General features: G+C 35.8%; 1 protein-coding gene across 3 annotated transcripts; it reads left to right on the plus strand.

Annotated features, from left to right (window-relative positions):
• Positions 1–204: 204 nt before the first annotated feature.
• On the plus strand, positions 205–18,709 carry nexn (nexilin (F actin binding protein)). 3 transcript variants are annotated; one of them, XM_056463826.1, is made up of 15 exons: positions 205–314; positions 2,064–2,460; positions 3,799–3,990; positions 4,369–4,453; positions 4,576–4,724; positions 9,469–9,669; positions 9,779–9,958; positions 12,040–12,228; positions 12,571–12,762; positions 13,952–13,999; positions 16,583–16,777; positions 16,863–17,084; positions 17,166–17,354; positions 17,512–17,875; positions 18,031–18,709. In XM_056463826.1, exons 2-15 carry the CDS (start codon positions 2,095–2,097, stop codon positions 18,042–18,044), a joined length of 2,586 nt encoding a protein of 861 aa, XP_056319801.1. In that variant the 5' UTR covers positions 205–314; positions 2,064–2,094; the 3' UTR covers positions 18,045–18,709. The 3 variants fall into 3 exon arrangements, with proteins under 3 accessions (XP_056319801.1, XP_056319800.1, XP_056319802.1); XM_056463825.1 differs by having other exon boundaries at positions 2,089–2,460; XM_056463827.1 differs by lacking the exon at positions 13,952–13,999 and having other exon boundaries at positions 2,089–2,460.
• Positions 18,710–20,198: the final 1,489 nt, after the last annotated feature.

Genomic DNA, 20,198 nt, shown 5'->3' on the forward strand with positions numbered 1-20,198 from the left:
TTACAGGTAATATGCGTCGTAAACCAACAGTATATAACGATTTTAGTGTCAAAACGATTATAAATTGGTGTAGAAGACTGGAAGAGTCGGAGATAAGCAGACATATGTGGTGCGACAGCTGAGGCCGTCAGCCGGTGGCGCGTGTGGAATGCGGTGGATGGAGAGGGGCACGGATATTTTTATGGAAAGCGCCCATCGACACCCGACTGCGCTCATTTGACTCTCTGTCGCACGGGAAGAGAAGACCAAACCTGTGTTTGGGGATTTAGATCTTATCTTATGAAAAACAAAAGGAGAATATCCCACTGAACAAGGTAAGGTTTGTATATTTGTATTTTTTAAGTTATAGTTTATATGAATAATTTAATAAAGCCGATAGAGGACAAAACATGTTCAAAAGGGCAAGACCCATGCGGATGACGGCCTGTTTTACATGGCCGACCTCATATCTTTACTTCACTTGCTGTAAATCATCTATTTTGAAGGGATATTTTTATGTCATTAATCTTTTCAAATTATTTTATTCATTAGTGTTTAGAGAAGATCTAGAAATAACACATTTAAAAGGCTAAATATCTGCATATTGAAAGGTCTTCACCATTATTATATCTGAGAAATTACTGAACTAAAAAGTAAATTATTCGTTCGACAATTTTAGGGTGTCATTGTTTGCAATACTAGCTAAAATGAATAATTCTCAGCAGCTAACAAACTCTGAAAGCAACTTAAAAAGGATAGTTCACCTAATAATGAAACATATCTCATTTATTTTCTCTCACTTGATCTTAGTTTCTGTCATCTGTTGAACAAATAAATAAGTAATTGGTTATTTTCAGGTATCAGATATTTTCAATATCAGATATTCAGATATTTTGAAGACCACTGGTAGCTGGCACCCATCGACTTACATAGGGAAAAATGACTATAAATCATTTGGTGCCACTTACAAGCATTCTTCAAAATATCTTCTTTTTTGTTTAACAGAAAAAAAATTAAATTAAATTAAAACAAAATTGTTATTTTTGGGCGAACTATCATCAAATCGAACTAATAAAGATAGCTGTCTAGCAGTAATATTTATGTGGATGAATGGATGTTTAGACCACACCATAACCAGTGTTATACACTGTAAAAAATCCTGGTTGCCTTAAATCTTTAAGCTGAATCAAATTAACCATTGAACTTATATTATGTTAAACTGACTTCAAACAGCTTGCATAACATATAAAATTAAGTTTGGACATGATTAACTTAGTAAAATATGTTACTATAAACTAAAAACATGCCGTCATGACTAAATGATCCTATCATTTTTTTACAGTATAAGAAAAATGCATACATTTACAGAGACAATGCGTTCAAATGGTGACACTGTTTGGGGGGCCATATTGTCTTCGTCATGCTCTAAAAGAGAGGTGTGATTGCACTAGTTGTGTCATATATGAATAGCAGAGTGACCATGCGTTGGAATTTAGATTATTCCACATGCAGTCATACCTAAAATTATGTTTTTCGGTGCTGCATGGTTTAACGCCGCTCTGTTTGTAGTCCAGTTTGAATGAATCATGTCAGATATTGAACCTTTGAAATGTAAAGATATAATTTCACAACAAGCATTAAGTGCATAACACGTAAAACACACACACACACACACACACACACACACACACACAGATACAAAAAAGCAAAAATCTTAGTTCTAGCCAAACTGACAACAAAACACACACATCTTGTATGAAGAAAGATGTAGAAATGAGTTGTTTAGTCAGGGGTCTCATGTGTGCCATCTGGGTGCTGACCTCTTCTTAGACTCGTATCTCCAGGTAAAAATAGCCCTAATCACATGCTGGACCCAGACTGGGTGTTAAAATTAGGGCCTGTGTGTCCCATAAGTCTCTAGTGGAGGTCCCACACACATTCAGCTCTGTTCCTTTGTAGACCACCAACTAACACTTTACACACTAAAAGCTGACATTTCTGTACATTTGAAAGATATAAAATAAACATTCAAGTAGCTGTTCTTTGGCAGTGGTCATTACTGTATGTCTGTCTCCCAATGTCAGCTTCATCTGACGTATCTTACAACAGGGCAACATGACTGAAGTGATGAGCATGGCGGATGTGTCAACAGACACCCATATAAACAACACAGAAAGCATGAACGATATTGCTGATGCTGATTCAGAGAACGCAGTAAATGAGGAAAATCATGAAGAAGAAACACACGACATGAGTTGTGCGCCTGAAGAGGTGGAGATGAACAGCGCGGCAGATGAACCAAAGGAGACAGAGTTACCAGAGAAGGAAAAGCCTAAACAGGAGACTGGCAGGGCGAGGAAACGAGAGAGAGTTCAGAAAACGAAAGAGGAAGACGCCAGCCAAATGGAGAATGAAGGAAAGGCTGATGAATCATATGATATAGATATCACAAATATGTCAGATGTGGCACTAAAACAAGAGGTACAGTATATGAGGAGACTATCACAATATGGAATTATATAAGTAAACTTATGTATAGAAACAATTAAGTACAATAACTTCTAAAGTAAATACAAATTAATACATTTGAGTTAATAATTAACACCTATATGTGCAATATGATGATATGTACATACACTGTTAATGATTTGAGTAAATTACACATTATAAACTGTTATGTGAAGCGTATTTTACTGTAGGACAGTTATACTGTATGTTACTGTATTTTAAAGTTGCATTGTGAAAATTACTGTATTTTACAGTAAAGATAAACAACACTGTAAATACATAGAACAAGATAAATGATGCTGTAAATGTAAATACAGCATTCTTGCTGATTTACAGTAAGTTACTGGTGAACTACTGCCAGTAAGTTACTGTAGATTCTACAGGAAATTGTTAACAGTGTATCCTAAGGACAAAACAAAAAGTCTATGGTTTCATGTGTTCCATCTTTAATTTCGTGGTGTCACAAAATAATTTTTTTACAGTAATACATTTTCATAATTCAACATAAAACATAAAATAACACGCAATTATGGGGATGCAGACAGAAGTTGTATTTATCTTTTATTGTTTTAATACTTGAGACACCCTTTTTTGTCTCTGACCTATATTCAGGGGCGGATTTAACCAATAAGCAAGGTAAGCGGCCGCTTTGGGCCCCAGGACATCTGTGGGCCCCCAATAAATATCTAGAAGTATAAATTATACCTATAAACTATATATAACATAATTTTCTATCAAATTTTGTAATGTGAAACAAATAAATGTTTTACGTTATTAAATATCATTTCATATACAATGAAATGTAATATTATTGTAATAATGTAATGCTATGTAATAATAATATTATGAAAAACAAATCCACCACCCTCAATCATGGAGCAGTCCAGCAGTCAAATTTATATAACAAACATACATTATTATTTTTAGTTCAATTCATTACTGAAAATGTTTAGTTTAATTAATTTTAAGACATCTAATTATTTAAAATGTAAAGCTTACGTTAAGATAAAATGTAGAAAAGAAGATTGAGTGCTATAAAAAACCCAGCAAAATAAATAAAAATTAAATAAAAGTAGAAAGGGTGCATTTCAGGACTTGGGGCCCCATGGCTGGAGTTGCTTAGGGCCCCCAAATCACTATATCCGCCCCTGCCTATATTAAAAGGATAAAAAAAAGCTGCAGGTAACAGCTAACTACACAAAGTCAGGTCAAACACACATATTTATTTTAATTAAAAAAAAAGACAATAACAAATTTTCAATTTCTCCTTTAACACTCTCTCGCATGCCTCCTTTTCCCTTTCGTCCGAAGAAACTGCTCAAAAAATCAAAGCCTGTACAGAGGAGTTACATTCCCAAGTTGGGGAAAGAAGACGTGAAGAACAAATTTGAGGCCATGCAGAAAGCTAGAGAAGAGAGAAACCAAAAGAGAAGTCAAGAAGAGCAGAAGAAGCGCAGAGAGCAGTACGTTAAAGAGAGAGAGTACGGTCGCAGGAAACAAATGGTCAGTAAAGAAACCGTCCACTGACCGCTCTGACACTAACAACACATCTTGAGCTTAATTAAGACGCTTTTTGCTGTGTATATTAAGTGTTAGAGAAAGATTAAGCATGAATCAATTCCCAATTCCAGATATTTAAAAAACACACACTCAAAAAAAAGCCTTTAATCAGTAAAACAGTCCCTGTGATGCTTGCCTGCTGCATGCAAACTCCACTGATCCCCTGCTCATGTCACGACTGACGGCCCAATCAGCATCCGCCTCTGTAGGTCATATGTGCCTGTGTCTTACAAGGATTAAGGTCTGCTTGCAACGACCAGCATGGTTTCTGATCCTGGATAAAAACGGCTAACCTCACAACAACTGTCGGATCCTCCACAGATAAAGGAGCTCCTTGCCTCTAGCGATGAAGAGGAAGAGGTGAAACCCACAAAGATAGAGAAATCCTATGTTCCCAAGATCACAGGTAGGGGCCAAACAGGATGGGATTTCTGCGTTTGACATTGGGGTTGAAGCGGAGCAATCATTGTAACAGCACTTTAATCCCACTATAAGCACCAACTGTCAGCTTTCTGTCTACTGACACAGGCAGCGTGAAGGGGAAGTTTGCGGAGATGGAGAAACAGAGGCAGGAGGAGGAGAGGAAGCGAACAGACGAGGAGAGGAAGAAGCGAGCCGCGCAGGAGGCCATCGAGAAGGCCAAGATCCAGAAGGAGTTGGCCAAGAAAGCTGAGGAGGTGAGGCAGTGTGTCAGGATAACAGACTGTGATTGCAGGCACGATACAGGGATGCTTTTAATGCGACTTGGCAGGCGGCTGATTTATCAGGTCTACTATTAGAAAATCTCCAGCAAAGTATCTGTAATCACTCAGGTAATCCTCTGACATGGAATCTAAAGTGCTATTTTAAAAGCTGTCAGAGCAATGTATAGAAGTGTAATTAAATCCTGGAAAGGCTTGATCGTGTAGAATTGCAATGACAGAACTTGAAATTATCTAGAAATCTCTCTCTCTCTTTGTCTCTCTCTCTATATATATACATATATAGTAGGGCTGCACGATATTGGAGATGCTATATATTTTTATTCTGCGAAACGTATTGCGATATAAATTCAATTTCACTAGATGTGTTGAATAACTATTTGAAAAGAATTATCATTTTAGATTGATTGGGAAGATTCTGTAGGGGAGTAAATGTGCATAAAATATGAGAAGCAATCTACAGGCATAGATAAATAAAAAATAAAAAAAGATACCAATTACATAAAGAGCATTTGATTCTTTTTTCTTTCGATGAGTCGAACTGTATTCAGGGGTAATTTAATAATTGAATTATCAAATGAAACAGTAGATGAACAAATCAAATCAAATAATACTGCATAGTCTTCGTTTATTAACAATTAAATCGTTATTCGTTTGGTACAGTTTCTTATGCCTGAATGCTTTTAAAACCATCACACTGTCACAAGCCTTAAAAAACACTTGTGAAATGATAAATTATAATCCAGACTTAACATTGTGTATGCTCGTGATGTGATTATTGCAAATGAATGATAACATTGCAATATCGATGCTGCAACGATGTATTGTGCAGCCCTAATATATAGTGCACAGCATTTTTGAGTACACCATTATGAAAATGAATATTTTTTTACCCATTTCTCAGTAAATATAGGTAATATATTTTGCTGCATTTAAACAAAACAGATTTATTAAACAGATATATGTATTAAAATAATATTTTAGTCACCCAACATCTTTAGAAATAGAAAGATAATACATTTAAATTCAAGCAGAATATTGCAAAAAAATATTACAAACTACAAAATGAACTGAATTTTGTATATTTTTTTTATTCTTTTGATTTTTTTCTTTTTAAAATTTGGACTTAATATTTTCCATAACATATAAATTTGGGTGTACTCATTTTTAAAACGTTATCGTCAGTTTTTTTTTTTTTTTTGCTAGATTAGCTCCAGATTTGGCTTCAACACTGACTAATCTGATGTATATGCACAAATATAATATTTTAAAGCATCCTATACAAAATATTCATTTAAAAGAGAGATCAGTGAGGGCTGTACTCATATAAGCACTTAATACTAGGGCTATATAACGATATTGGAAAAAAATTGACATGTTTTTTTTCCTCTGTGATATATATTGCGATATAAATACAATTTCACCAAATGACTTAAATAGCTCTATTTACCAAGTCATTACTTTAGATGGATTGGATGATTTTGTAGGGGAGTGAAATATAAATATGAACACAATGGAGCATATATCACAGTGAAATAAACCATGCTTACGCTTTTCTGGAGAGAGTAATTGAAGCTGAATAATCAACATTTGCATAGTCTTCATCATATCAATTATTCAATAAAATTGATCTATATTAGAGTTCTTTATGCTCAACTAACATGCTTTAAACTCTTTAAAAATGCTCACATAGTCATGGGCCTTAAAAACACAAGCAGATGATAAAGTTTCACTTTATTGTGGTTCAGTTCTGCAGTGTCTCCACAAAGTGTGTTTTACCTGATGTTTTTGGACAACTATGATCCCAATTCAACATTGCATATCCTGCGATGTGACTATTGCGGACACACACATATTTATAGATGTTATTTATACACACATATTATAGATAATTTATAGATTATAGATATTTAGAGATGCACTGATATGGATTTTTTGGCCGATATCGCTAACTGATAACTCTTAAGATTTGGAGGCAGATAACTGATATATTAGCCGATAAATATAAATATTTCATATTTATATAAATATTTTATATTTTTATACATTGAACAACTGGTTTTATTTTAAAAACTTCATAAAAGTTTGAACTGATCTTATGAACTGAATGGCCTACTCAGTTTCAAAATTGCAAGGTGATTATATAGACTTATATTCACGATTTCACATAAATTAGCATGCCAAAAATTAATTATTTCTTTTTCTTCGCATAGTAAATCAACATGCAACTTGACTGTTGCATTAAAATAACAGGTTAAATAACAAAATGGGATTTATTTAACAAACAAGTAAATGCAAGCAATGCGTTGATTATAACAAATAGTCATATTAGATTACAAACAACCCAACAAGTTGTTCAGCACGTGTGCATCACCGCTATAATGTTTACACATTTAATAGTTTTCCTGAGGCAATTTAAACCAGAATACACAATGATACTCTATCAAACATATCTACAATGATTAGGAATATGGTTACTTATTATGTTATTAATGCACAGCAATACCACACAAAGAAAGGATGGATTTTGACGGAATAAACAATGTCAGGAAAACTCTGTTATAGTGCAGTCGAACTGGAAACTTTATGCCTATGAACAAGTCTGAACAAGTTCGACCCACACATGCGCGAGGCATATCGGGCATATCGAGAAGATATCAGCCAATTTTTTTTGTATTTATCAGCCGATATCGATATGACTGCCGATATATCGTGAATCCCTAGCGATATCGATGCTCAAACGATATATTGTGCAGCGCTACTTAATACACAGTTATATGTTCTCCGTTTCTCTGGATTTACTTGATTTATTATTTATGGGTTTGTTAATATTTGTTATCTATAAAGGGCTGATAACTCCTCTTTCAAATTTCAGATAAGAATATTGAAATTTTGTTTTTTTTTCCTCCAGAAAATGACAATTTGTTAGAATAACAAATGTTTTAAATTGTTGTGACATTCGAATTTTTAAATTGGGAAGAAAAGTCATCACGTTAATTAAGTTTTATTCAAACACATTACTTTTAACAGGGGTCATACACATTTTTACTACAAAAATTCCAGGACTTTTAAGTCAATTTTCATGACCTAATGTTTCATGTAATGTCTACATATACGTGGTACATCATAAGAAACGTTTAAATTTCTCACAGCTTATCATAAAACACGCAATAGTTTCAATTTATTTTTATATCTATGTAAAATAGATGACGCTTACACAGCACTAATAATGTGAGAGCTTGTTTTTGGGCAAGAAAAGAAAAGAAGTGAAAACAACTAACCTACATTCCAATATACAGACATTTGTCAAACTAATTTTAGATAATCCTAATATTTTGTTGACCCAGTAATATTAGGTAAAACTACTTCTATTATAAAGTCGCGATCACACTGCACTTTTCTCTTCATAGACTTCCATTCATAGGCATGCGATTTCCAGCAGAGCTTGGTGAATTCTCACCTGCGAAATCACATCAGGGGACTGCGTGAGACCAATAGGAGATAATTTAAAATAAGAAATTTTAAATATGGAGCAATCGCTCACTTTTATTAATGTCTAATCATATTGTTTAACCCCGCCCCTTTTCGCAGCACCGTATGACAGAATTTTGCAAGCACAAGCTCTAGTGTGACAGTAGCTTAAGTCACTTTGGACAAAAATGTCTGCTAAATGACTGAATGAAAATGTAATTTCCATGACTTTTCCAAAACCTTGTGGGTTTGTCTGTTTTTCCAAAACTTTTCCAGGCCTGGAAAATGCCATGTCAAAATTCCATGACTTTTCCAGGTTTTCCATGACCGTATGAGCCCTGTTTAAAATGCATTTATAAATCCAGAGAGAATTTACAATTTTTATATTTACATATATTCATTTAGCAGATGCTTTAATCCGAAGTGACTTACAAATAAAGATAAAAGAAGCACTTCAAACAACCAGAGAGTAACAGTATGCAAATGCTATGATAAGTCTAAGTTGGTTAAAAAATATGAATAATTTTTTGTACATATATCCCATTTTCAACACTGAAATTATTAGGAAATACTGTAAATCTGCATATTGTAGTGATTGCTTAAATAAAAGATTACATGACACTGGCGGCTGGAGTAAAGAAAATTTAGCTGTCACCAGAGAAATAAATTACATTTATTATGTTATTTTAAATGCAATAATGTTAGATATTATTACTGTTTTGTTACTAATACAAACAAATACACCCTTGGTGAGACTTTAAAAAAACATCTGTTAAAAATAGCTGAACATTATGTGAAATATGTGCAAATGGCGCACTATTCATTACAAAGGCATTTCAATTCATATATAACATGGAAGTGGGTGTTAAATTTAGGAAGAATGCCACACTTTCTGGAGCCAGGGTTAATAAGCATGGACAACATGTGACTGGCAACTGTTTTCTCACACCACTTGGCCATACTCTCCGACTGAATTAGCAGTCCCTTATCTCTGTCTAGTATGACACAAACGAACACAACTGCTCCAGAAGAATGTCTTCTGCTGTCAGGCCTTATCTGAAGCCTGTCTGGATGTTTGATTGCAGAAATGTTGCAGGTTAAATATTAACGCAATCATTTGTTTTTGCTTCAGATTAGACCTCACATTTGTTTCTGATTTTATGAAAAACAGGAAGTTAACATTTCATAATATTTTAAATGATAAAACCGGCATTTTATCTGTCGCTTCTATAATTCTGCTTTTTCGCAGGAAGGTGATGACAGTCTTTTGGTGCGAGTGGTGCCTGCGAAATCGCAGAAACAACCAGGAAGGATCAAAATCAACTTTGAGGACATGGAGAAGAGCAGAGAAGAGGAACTAAAGAAGCGAACCGAGGAGGAAAAGATGAAGCGGTATGATGAAAACCGACGGTCCGTCCGAGAGTCTAAACGTCGCTCTGTTGTTGAACAGGTGATTTTAAATAGCAATGTGGACTGTACTATAATATATGTTTTTCGTTTTAACTATGTATGAAAAATGATACACATTTGACTAAAAAAAACTTCAATCTTTAAAAAAGCTGGACGATGGAGAGCCTCAAACCAAAGAGAAAGAGCAGGTGACTCCTGGAAAACTGCGTCTGACCTTTGAGGAACAGGAGAAAGAGCGACAGGAGCAGCAGAGAAAGCAGGCAGAGGAAGAGGCCCGGCGAAGACTGGAAGAAGAAAGAAAAGCTTTTGAAGAGGCCAAGCTGGGCATGGTGGGTATATTTTGTAAAAACAAATTTACATTTGGGCTTTTAAGGGGTTAGTTCACTTAAAAATTCTAGTTATGTCTTCATTATTTAATCAACCTCATGTTGTCCAAGCTCAAACTAATTACAAATTCATTCCTACCAATTACACAAATTAAGATATTTTTAATCAAATCTCAGAAAATTCCCGTCCCTTGATTTATTTGGATTTTTTTTAATCAAACATTTTGAAGTCTTTTTGGTGAATGGACCTTCAATGGATGGACAGAAATCTCTATAAACACACTATAAACTATACTCATTCTTGTCTTTCAAAAATCATAAACATTGCATTAGTTTATGCAAGCACATGTACTAAATAATGTTAAATGAGAATTTATTCATTACTTCTACAGAATATTTGCGGAAAACAACCTTAGAAGTCCTGTAAAGTGCTTTGAAATATGCATTTTTATTCGATGTTTGACGTAATCTCAACTGAATCATTAAGAGAGGGTAGGACATAGTGTAGCTCCACCCCTTTTTAAAAAACAGCCAATAGTGTTTTGTTTTATCACTGCTCTGCCACTGGAAGAGATGTTGAGCACAAGCGCATCAAATGTAAAGCGTCTTGAAGGGGGCGGAGCATGTCAGATATTAGAGAGCATTCGATTGGTCACGATTTGAAGAGAAACTAAAGTATGAGGAGACGTGATTCATGTAAATAAAACCGTTGATCCATTTAGGCAAACTAACATGTTTATATCAGTTTTATATCTTATGAACGTGAATTTTGTTACTGTTTTGGTGTAAGCTAGCCTATAGATATCCTAAAAACAAGCAATACTGATACTAACATCTGAAAAAAACTGTATTTTATTTTCTTACGACAAATTAGTTACAAACTACTTAAATGTTGTTCAGTAAAGGGCACCTATGATGCAAAATCTACTTTTGTAAGCTGTTTTGACAGAACTGTGTATAGGTATAGTGTGTCCACAGTCATATTGGAGTGATATAAAAACGATAAGTCTCCTTTTTTATATTTCCTGACATCAGGATCCAAATAGGATCCAAATCCATGCAATTTTGAGGCCCACCACAACATGACAAAGGATTACAGTTTCCCCGCCCACTGAATTGATTGACAGATGCGTAATAACATGTCTCCATAGTAATGTGTATAATCATATCCACAAGACAAGACTTGCACAAAACAACTGGGATTAAAGATCTGTTCAGCTCTCTGTGATCATCTGCACCTCAAGAATGACTTTTACAAATTTAAAATGTTTTTAAAACCGTGCATGTTTGTAATAAAGATGATAATACTGATACGTAATTCGTCCCCACAGCCACATAGTGTCAGTACAGTTATAAAAGAAGATGCTTCAATCCCGGTTTGTGAACTTAAATCACGTTTGTTTTGTACATTAACATAAAGGATATCCATACAGCAGTGGACATTAATGTGTATCCTGTCACATTTGCCATACAAAAACAGTGCAAAGCTAAAGGTGTGTGAGCGTGTGCGCGCTTGTGCGACATTGTGTGTGACTCATTGTTGCCGAAAGGCTTGAATTAACTTCACAACAAATATCTAAAATAACCATTGGGAAAGTTCTTACTGTAGTAAGGGAGATCTGCTTCATTCTTGTCTGTAACTGTGCTGTTTATCTACACGAAGGCTACACAGTGCAAAACAGAGAGATCTTTGTGGCTCTGACACACACGTGGGAATGGTGGGTAGGAAGAACTAGCTAATTTGCATTAAAGGCACAGGCAACAAAAACAGCTACAATGTCAAAACAGCTCAAATATCTCAGATTCAGAAAGGTATAATAAATAATCTGATGGGTATTGTGAGCTGAAACTTTACAGACACATTCTGAAGACACAAAAGACTCTTAAATCTTGAAAAAGGGGTAAAATAGGTTCCCCTTTAAGTTAGTTCTGAGGAAAGCTCTAACATTTGATTGCATTCATACACTATTTGCTATGTATTAATTTACATGAAAATGAAACATTTATGTGACGCTTATGCTAATTGTGCAAATTATGTGCACTGCTAATGTGTAATCTGAATAATAATGCACTGTTTATCACAGGGCCAGGAAGATGAGGACACTCAGGATACACATGGAGAGAAGGAAGAATTTAGACCTGGAAAACTTCGACTCAGTTTTGAAGAGCTGGAAAGACAGAGGCTGGAAGACGAACATAAGCGGGTTGAGGAAGAGAGAAAAAGACGCATTGAAGAAGAAAGAAAGGCCTTTGCTGAGGCCAGAAAGAGCATGGTCAGTTTGTGTGCTCAAAGTTACCATAGTAAAATTATGATTGTTTGTTTGTTTGGAAACCATGCATACTTTATCAGTGTGACCTTCTGATACCATAATTTTAGCATGATTTCTCTTTATTGGAGACCCACACAATACTAAACAGACATAAATGTATCAGTATGATAACAAAACTGTCATAAAAAAGCATGCAAGACATATTCAGCTTTCAATATAACACCTACGATCGAAAATCAGAGAGATAAGGCTTTGTTGACTTGGCAATGTTAAAGATGTCAGCAGGATGCCAGATCAAACTTTTGACTAACTAATTTTCCGCACACATAATCTATTCACTCGCAGGTTATAAATAGTGACGATGACATCCTGCTGGCCATGATCAACTCAGACGGGGCCAAACCCGGGAAGTTGGCCATTAGCTTTGAGGATTTGGAAAGACAGAGACAAGAAGAGGAGCAGAAACGCAAAGAGGAGGAGGCCAAGCGACGCCTGGAAGAGGAGAAAAGACTTTTTGCTGAAGCTCGAAAGAGCATGGTAGGACATACACGAGATGTGTAACACACTGTATTTGTGCCGTGTGTTTGCATGCACTAACTCATTTAATGCATTTATATTTAACATACAGTGCTCAACATTTACGAGGACACCCCTCACAAATCTCTCATTTAAATTAATATTTGCTATGGGAAGCAGCTTTACAATATTATATTTGTGCACAAACATTAAATTTGCCAGTACTGAAGCCTAATCTGGGGCTAAACTAACAAAATAACTTATGTTAATGGTAAAAATTAGTACACCCAAGTTTATACATTAGGGAAAAATATTAAATACATTATTTAAATATGAGCAAAGTTCAAGAGAAACCAAAAAAAGTAAAAAATTTTGTTGAATTTTTGTAATTTTTAAAAATATTTTGCATTAATTGAAATGTATTATCTTTCTATTTCTAAAGATGTTCGGTCACTAAAATATTATTTTAATAAATATATCTGTTTAATAAATCTGTTTTGTTCAAATGCATAGAAATATATTCTTTGATGCGGAAGTGTGCTCGTTTTCGCGATTGTTTTTGAACTTCCGACTCAGCTGCCTATGGGAGAAATGTCTAGGAATAATAAACGGCACAAAATGGTCAAACTAGTTGCTCTACACGCAAGTGTTTTCATGACAATACAGACAAAGTAGAATAATATAATAAGAAAACACCAGTTTGCAACATCAAGCAGCAAACCGAGCTGTTTTTAACATATAAAAATGAATGGAAGTGAATGAGACCGGAAGTCTCGAGCCAAAAAGATTCCAATGGCTGAACCCGCTCATACGTGAAGAATAAGGTGAATTCACTGAGAAATAGATAATAGGGTGTACGCATTTTTGTTGAGCACTGTAATTATGTCAGTAAAACTATATATTTGCTCTTCTGGTAAATAAAAACAATAATAATAATAATAATAATAATATTAATAATAATACTAATAGTTTAAACATTTTTTGTTATGCATGCTAATTGTAATTTAATCTGCTCATAATATTTATATCATTGAGCACATGTGATTTAGCTAATAGCTCTTAACCAGTGTCAATTTCAGCACATTAACTTTAGACTCTAATGACAGTTCATATATTAATGTAAGCACAACACGTTTAAATGACCAGTGTGCTCACATGGTATACCTGCTGCAGTGCTTGTTTGTTATGCTTTTCACGTTGTGTCTTTAAGAGCCCTGGAGTGGATCAGGATAATTTGGCTGGATGTGGAGATAAAGAAGTAAGAATCTTTTTATCAAACAGAATCTGACATCCTGATAAAGAGAAACATTGCTACAGTGATTGATTATGGTGCATAAAAAGTGGAACTTTGACATTAAAATATTTTCAAAAAAGGTTTTCTTAAGAAACAAGTCTGAAAAGGGTCATATACATAGATAACATTTAACTAATTCACTATAGCATTCATTTTGTCTCATTTTGTTTTGTTGTGTTGGAAAGTGACCAAAATCCAACATGTGTAGCATGATTAGATGTTGATATTTTGTTGATTTTAGGTTGATTTTATGTTGGACGTTAGACGTTTTTTATGTCGGCCTGACATTGGGTTCTGACATCAACTCAATTTTCATTTCCAAACAAAATCCATTGTCCCCACGACGTTGGGGTACAACGTCAATATGACATGTTGAAGTCCTGTGCCTGCAGGGTAGTCATTTTTTCATTTTCTTTTTGGCTTAGTCCCTTTATTAATCTGGTGTCACCACAGCGGAATCTTTATGGCTTTTCACCAGGCAATCACATATTTTTGATGTTTTAACTGATTAATAAGATAGAAAAGACAAGCCATCTTCTAAAATGATTAACTGTTGCAGTTCATCTTTCTGTGGGGTATGAATTTGATTCCAATTACAAACATGTCAATCCTTAAATGCTGAATTTTACACAACCCTATAGAGTAATGACCAAAAATATACAAAACATATTCAGAAGGATTTTTAAGTTTCCGTTTCCAATTTACCGTTTCAGCATTGATATCACAATGTGCGCATCTGCAATAGTCACATCACATTGCAATGTCCACTCTGAATTATAGTTGACCAGGAGCTACAGAATTGTATTTAATAACAGTATTTATATGGAATTTATAGGATTTATGCAAAAAAAAAAAAAACATTTCGTACTTAAAAACTTTGTCTTGTTTCTAGTCTAAATATCTACATTTCAAAGCGAAAACAAGATTATTTCACTTACTCGTGCACTGGTAGATAATTTCCTTAAAACAAGCAAAAAACTCCTATTTTTCACATATTTCTTTTGATGGTGAAAACTAAACAATATTTTACTTTTTATATATATATTTAGACTAGAAACAAGACAAAACTATGTAAGAATTTTTGTTTGCATTTTGATTATTCGATTTCTGTACCTAAATACTGGTAGATTCCCCAGAAAAAGCATCAAGTAGTGCTATTCAAACTATCTTGTGAAACTGTATTCATATTAGGGTTGCACGATTTACCGGTACTGTGTTAGTATCGTGATACTATAGCTCCAAAATACTGGCGGTGCCACTTTAGTTTGTAAACGGTAGTATCATCATTAATGGTCTATCTACAATACATAATGTTGCATGTGGAAAAGTCACTAAAAGGCTAATACTCTTGTGCAACAATAGACCATTTTTTAAATAGTCTGTGAAGCCCTTTAAGGTTGCAAAATTGTGTGGAATTCACGCCATTTGAGGTAGCTTATTGCACGTTTTCCGACGCTCGTTTACGACGAGTTCAAATGCACATCTAAATTGTTTCATTTCTGTTCCTGTCAATATGATTTAGTAGCTACAACAAGTGCAACAATCTCTTGAACATAAAAAGCAGGCGCACAAAGTGAAATTCTGAATTACTTTGGAATACTGAAAAACAATAGATGAAAACCCAAAAGAGCAACAGGAAACATTGAAACAATTTTTAACCACTTCATATACTCTAATTTGCTCTTTTTGTAACAAATTTCGTTCGGTATAATTTGTTTGTTTATTTTAATGTATTTTTTTGTTGGTCAGTTATCTACAAAATAAACAACTAATGCATTTTAGGTGAAGTGATGTGCAAATACTTTTTTTAATAATAAGGGAACTATGAATTCAATTCAAGTAGGCCTATTACAACATATAAAATATAGTATTTCTGGCAATTTTCTTTATTTCATAGATTTGAATTATGAATTACAGTTTCACAATACTACTTAGTATCACGATACTTCAGCCGGTATAGTATCGTAACGTGAATTAATGGTATCATTACAACCCTAATTCATATCAAAAATATTTATCGCAGAAAATTAAAATATTGCAATATCAGATTTTTCCAATATAGTGCAGCCCTAGTTCACCTTTTTAAATGTTTGATTTCTTTTCTTAAATTGAGTGAACACTCCATTTTAGAAATGTATTACTAATAATATGGCAATCTTACATTTAAATGGTCTCTGTATAAGTTCTGTAAGTTTTAACATTTAGAAAATGTTAGATGAAAGTCTAACTAAATGTTTCAGAAAAAAGTTCCAAGAAATATCCATAAATAATGTTTTTGTCATAACATTTTGAGAACTATTATTAAAGGCCAGAGTACTCTGGATAAACATTCTATAACTGTTACCAGAAGAATCGTTGTTGAAAACTTTGACAACTTTGGCAGAATATTATATTTTGAAAACATTAGCTGTTAGCTTTGCACATTGTATTTCATGCTTGTTTTAATAACACATTGGCATGTTCTGAAAAACACTTTTTACATGAACAATCTGTAAAAATCACAGTAAATGCCATTCCCTGATAACGTGTGTCTTGTTCTTACGACAGGTGCTGGATGATGATGAAAGTCTAGTGCGCACGGAGTCACAGGAAGGATTGCACCCAGGAAAGCTGGAGATCAACTTTGAGGAGATGCTGAAAATGAAGGAGGAGGCAGAGCGGAAGCGCAAGCAGGAGGCCAGACGGCAGAAAATGGAGATGGAGAAGAAAGAGTTTGAACAGTTGAGACAAGAGATGGGCGAGGTCAGCTTTACATGCCAATCAATTAATCATTCACTTTCCAACTTGCTTAAGTGTGTATTATTAACATTCCCATGCTTTGATTCAGGAGGAGATTAATGAAAGCTCTGAGGTGGTGAGCACAGAGTACGAGGAGCTAACCAAGTTAAAGCGAACTGGCTCCATCCAGGCCAAAAGCCTGAAATCCAAATTTGAGAAGATCAAGCAGCTCACAGAGGAGGAGATCCAGAAGAAGATCGAAGAGGAACGAGCAAGACGGAAAGAAATTGATGAGCAAATCAAGGAGAGAGAGGCTGAGCGCTGTCAGGAGGTAAAAGAACAAGGGAATGCCTCAGTTTTTAATACAAGCTAAAGAGCTTTGAAATGAAGACTTTTCCTCATTCTTCCACAGGATGAAGATGAGGACAAAACATCCCCAGCTAAAGCAGACGACGTCCCGTTCAGACAGAAAGTGGACATGCGTGCACGGTTCGAACAAATGGCAAAGGCCAGAGAAGAGGAGCAGAAGAGAAAAATCGAAGAGCAGAAATTACAAAGGATGCAATTCGAGCAACAGGAAATTGACGCCGCTCTCCAAAAAGTAAACCTCTCCTGGGCTGCTTTGTTTAAGAGCTAAATGGCGGACCTGCATGGACTTGATGTCAACAATAATGCATGACAAAGCTGCATGCCTGTGATTTCTGTTGTTTTGCTGTATTTTTCCCCAGTGTGAAACACTTTGTCATGTGTCTTGTCAGAAAAAGGACGAAGAGGAGGAAGAAGAGGGAAGTATTATCAATGGCTCTGCTGCCTACGAGGACGAAGAGGACCATGCCAGGTCGGGTGCTCCATGGTTCAAAAAGCCCCTGAAGAACCAGTCTGTTGTAGACGCTGAGCCTGTGCGGTTTACAGTGAAGATCACAGGAGAACCCAAACCAGAGGTCACCTGGTGGTTTGAGGGTGAGCCGCTGCCGGACTCTGAGGATTATCAGTACATTGAGAGAGGTGAAACCTACTGCCTGTACCTGCCAGAAACGTTCCCTGAGGATGAAGGAGAGTACATGTGCAAAGCCGTCAACAGCCGAGGCACCGCTGCCAGCACCTGCATTCTTACCATTGAAAGTAAGCTGCTCATCGTGTCAACTAACCAACTGCATGCTGGGATTTCCTATAGCATCACTAACCATGAATGGATCGCATGCTTCATTTCCACTCGGTTCCTCTTCTTCTTCTTAATCAAACTGTGTCTCTCTGTCTCCTTGTCTTTCTCTTTCCAGCTGAGGACTACTGATGCTCTCCTTCTCTGGACTTTCCCAGACTTTTTTCTTTTATAAAGTTCATTTCTCACGGTAGGGCCAAAAACCGAGGAGGAAGGAGCGGTGTTTCTTTTATTTTTTTTTGCCATTCCTCCCAAAGATACGCTCAATGATGAAGTGCAATCTGTTGTTTACATTAGATGCTGCACTTACTGTTAACAAAACAAAAAAAACCTCCGTATTTGGGATGAATTTGTGCCAAAACACAGATACCGTTCCCATGGTCTTCTAACGTAGCACAGTTGAACTTGAACTTAGTTAAATACATTTTATCATCATGTACGGCATATACCCACTGTGACGCTGAGGAAGATTTTCATACCCACGTTACTGAATGAATGAGAGGTAACTTTAGTTTGATTTAGCATCTGTAAATGGGGCTGTGGTTACATTTTTAAAATTCCTTTAAGCACCTCTGTTCATGCTCAGATGTTTGTTTTTTCCACATTGTGATCTGAGTTTTGACAGTTTTGAATAAAAATGTACACGTGGAACTTTCATAACCCCAAATGTTTTTATGTTACAATGTAGTCAAGGACATGTATGGACTGTGTATGTAGGTTAGCAAGATGTGACTTTAGGTTTTAGGCAGAATGTTTGTGTTATGTACAAAATTATAATAAAATTCATCAACTTTGAAGGGTTTTGGCTGTTTTTATGTTATTTTTTCTGTGAAAAGACTCTATTAAGGGTCTTTGTCATTTTGCACACATAGCATATACACTCACCGGCCACATTATTAGGTACACCCATTTTGCCTTTAGAACTGCCTCAAACTTTCGTGGCATAGATTCAACAAGGTACTGAAAATATTCCCCAGAGATTTTGGTTCATATTGACATCCATGATGTGAATCTCCCGTTCCACCACATTCCAAAGGTGCTCTATTGGATTGAGCTCTGGTGACTGTGGAGGCCATTTGAGTACAGTGAACTCATTGTCATGTTCAAGAAAGCAGTCTGAGATTATTCGCGCTTTATGACATGGTGCTTTATCTTGCTGGAAGTAGCCATCAGAAGATGGGTACACTGTCGTCATAAAGGGATGGACATGGTCAGCAACAATACTCAGGTGGGCTGTGGCTTTGACACGATGTCTCAATTGGTACTAATGGGTCCAAAGTGTGCCAAGGAAATATCTTCCAAACCATTACACCACCAGCATAAACCGTTAATATAAGGCAGGATGGATCCATGCTTTAATGTTGTTAATGCCAAATTCTGACCCTACCATTTGAATGTCGCAGCAGAAAACGAGACCCATCAGACCAGGCAACGTTTTTCCAATCTTCTATTGTCCAATTTTGGTGAGCCTGTGCGAATGGTAGCCTCAGTTTCCTGTTCGTAGCTGACAGGAGTGCCACTCGGTGTGGTCTTCTGCTGTTGTAGCTCATCCGCTTGGAGTGTCACTGCATCCCAAACGACTAAAACGATATAACTAAAGAAAACTCTACTGTGCTGAGCGAAAGCGCTTACTGAACAGCGCATCATCAATGACATAAGCGTGCCCGAATATAATGTGAGTGCGGGCCGTCGGGGGAGACGGGAGAGGGGACAAGCGTGCTTTGGCCCGGTTCAAGCCAACTGTAATTAGTGTGAGTATGCCCTTACTGTTGCCTTTCTATCAGCTGGAACCAGTCCGACCATTCTCCTCTGACCTCTGCCATCAACAAGGCATTTGCGACCACAGAACTGCCGCTCACTGGATATTTTCTCTTTTTCAGACCATACTCTGTAAACCCTAGAGATAGTTGTGCGTGAAAATCCAGGTAGATCAGCAGTTTCTGAAATACTCAGACCAGCCCATCTGGCACCAACAACCATGCTACGTTCAAAGTCACTTAAATCACCTTTTTTCCACATTCTGATGCTCGGATTGAACAGCAGCAGACCGTCTTGACCATGTCTACATGCCTAAATGCATTGAGTTGCTGACATGTGATTGGTTGATTAGACATTTTTTCGAAATTAGCAATTGGACAGGTGTACCTAATAAAGTGGCCGGTGAGAGTAAATGAGGCAGATCTGGCAAATCAGTTTCCTTTCTTATAAAACCTTATTTTGAACCAGCTCAAATATGGATTTGTATTAGCTTTACTCAGTGCATGTATTTCTGCTAAATATTTTCTG

This window comes from Danio aesculapii, chromosome 8 (assembly GCF_903798145.1).
Source record: "Danio aesculapii chromosome 8, fDanAes4.1, whole genome shotgun sequence".
In the NCBI taxonomy this organism is placed as follows: Eukaryota; Metazoa; Chordata; class Actinopteri; order Cypriniformes; family Danionidae; genus Danio; species Danio aesculapii.

What these genes read in the sequence shown, in the direction of transcription:
- nexn (XM_056463826.1), top strand. Translation starts at nt 2,095, where the DNA reads ATGACTGAAGTGATGAGCATGGCGGATGTGTCAACAGACACCCATATA. An exon ending in CTGAAGCTCGAAAGAGCATG is followed by an intron (nt 12,763 to 13,951) that starts GTAGGACATACA and finishes TGTGTCTTTAAG; the next exon opens with AGCCCTGGAGTGGATCAGGA. An exon ending in AGGCTGAGCGCTGTCAGGAG is followed by an intron (nt 17,085 to 17,165) that starts GTAAAAGAACAA and finishes ATTCTTCCACAG; the next exon opens with GATGAAGATGAGGACAAAAC.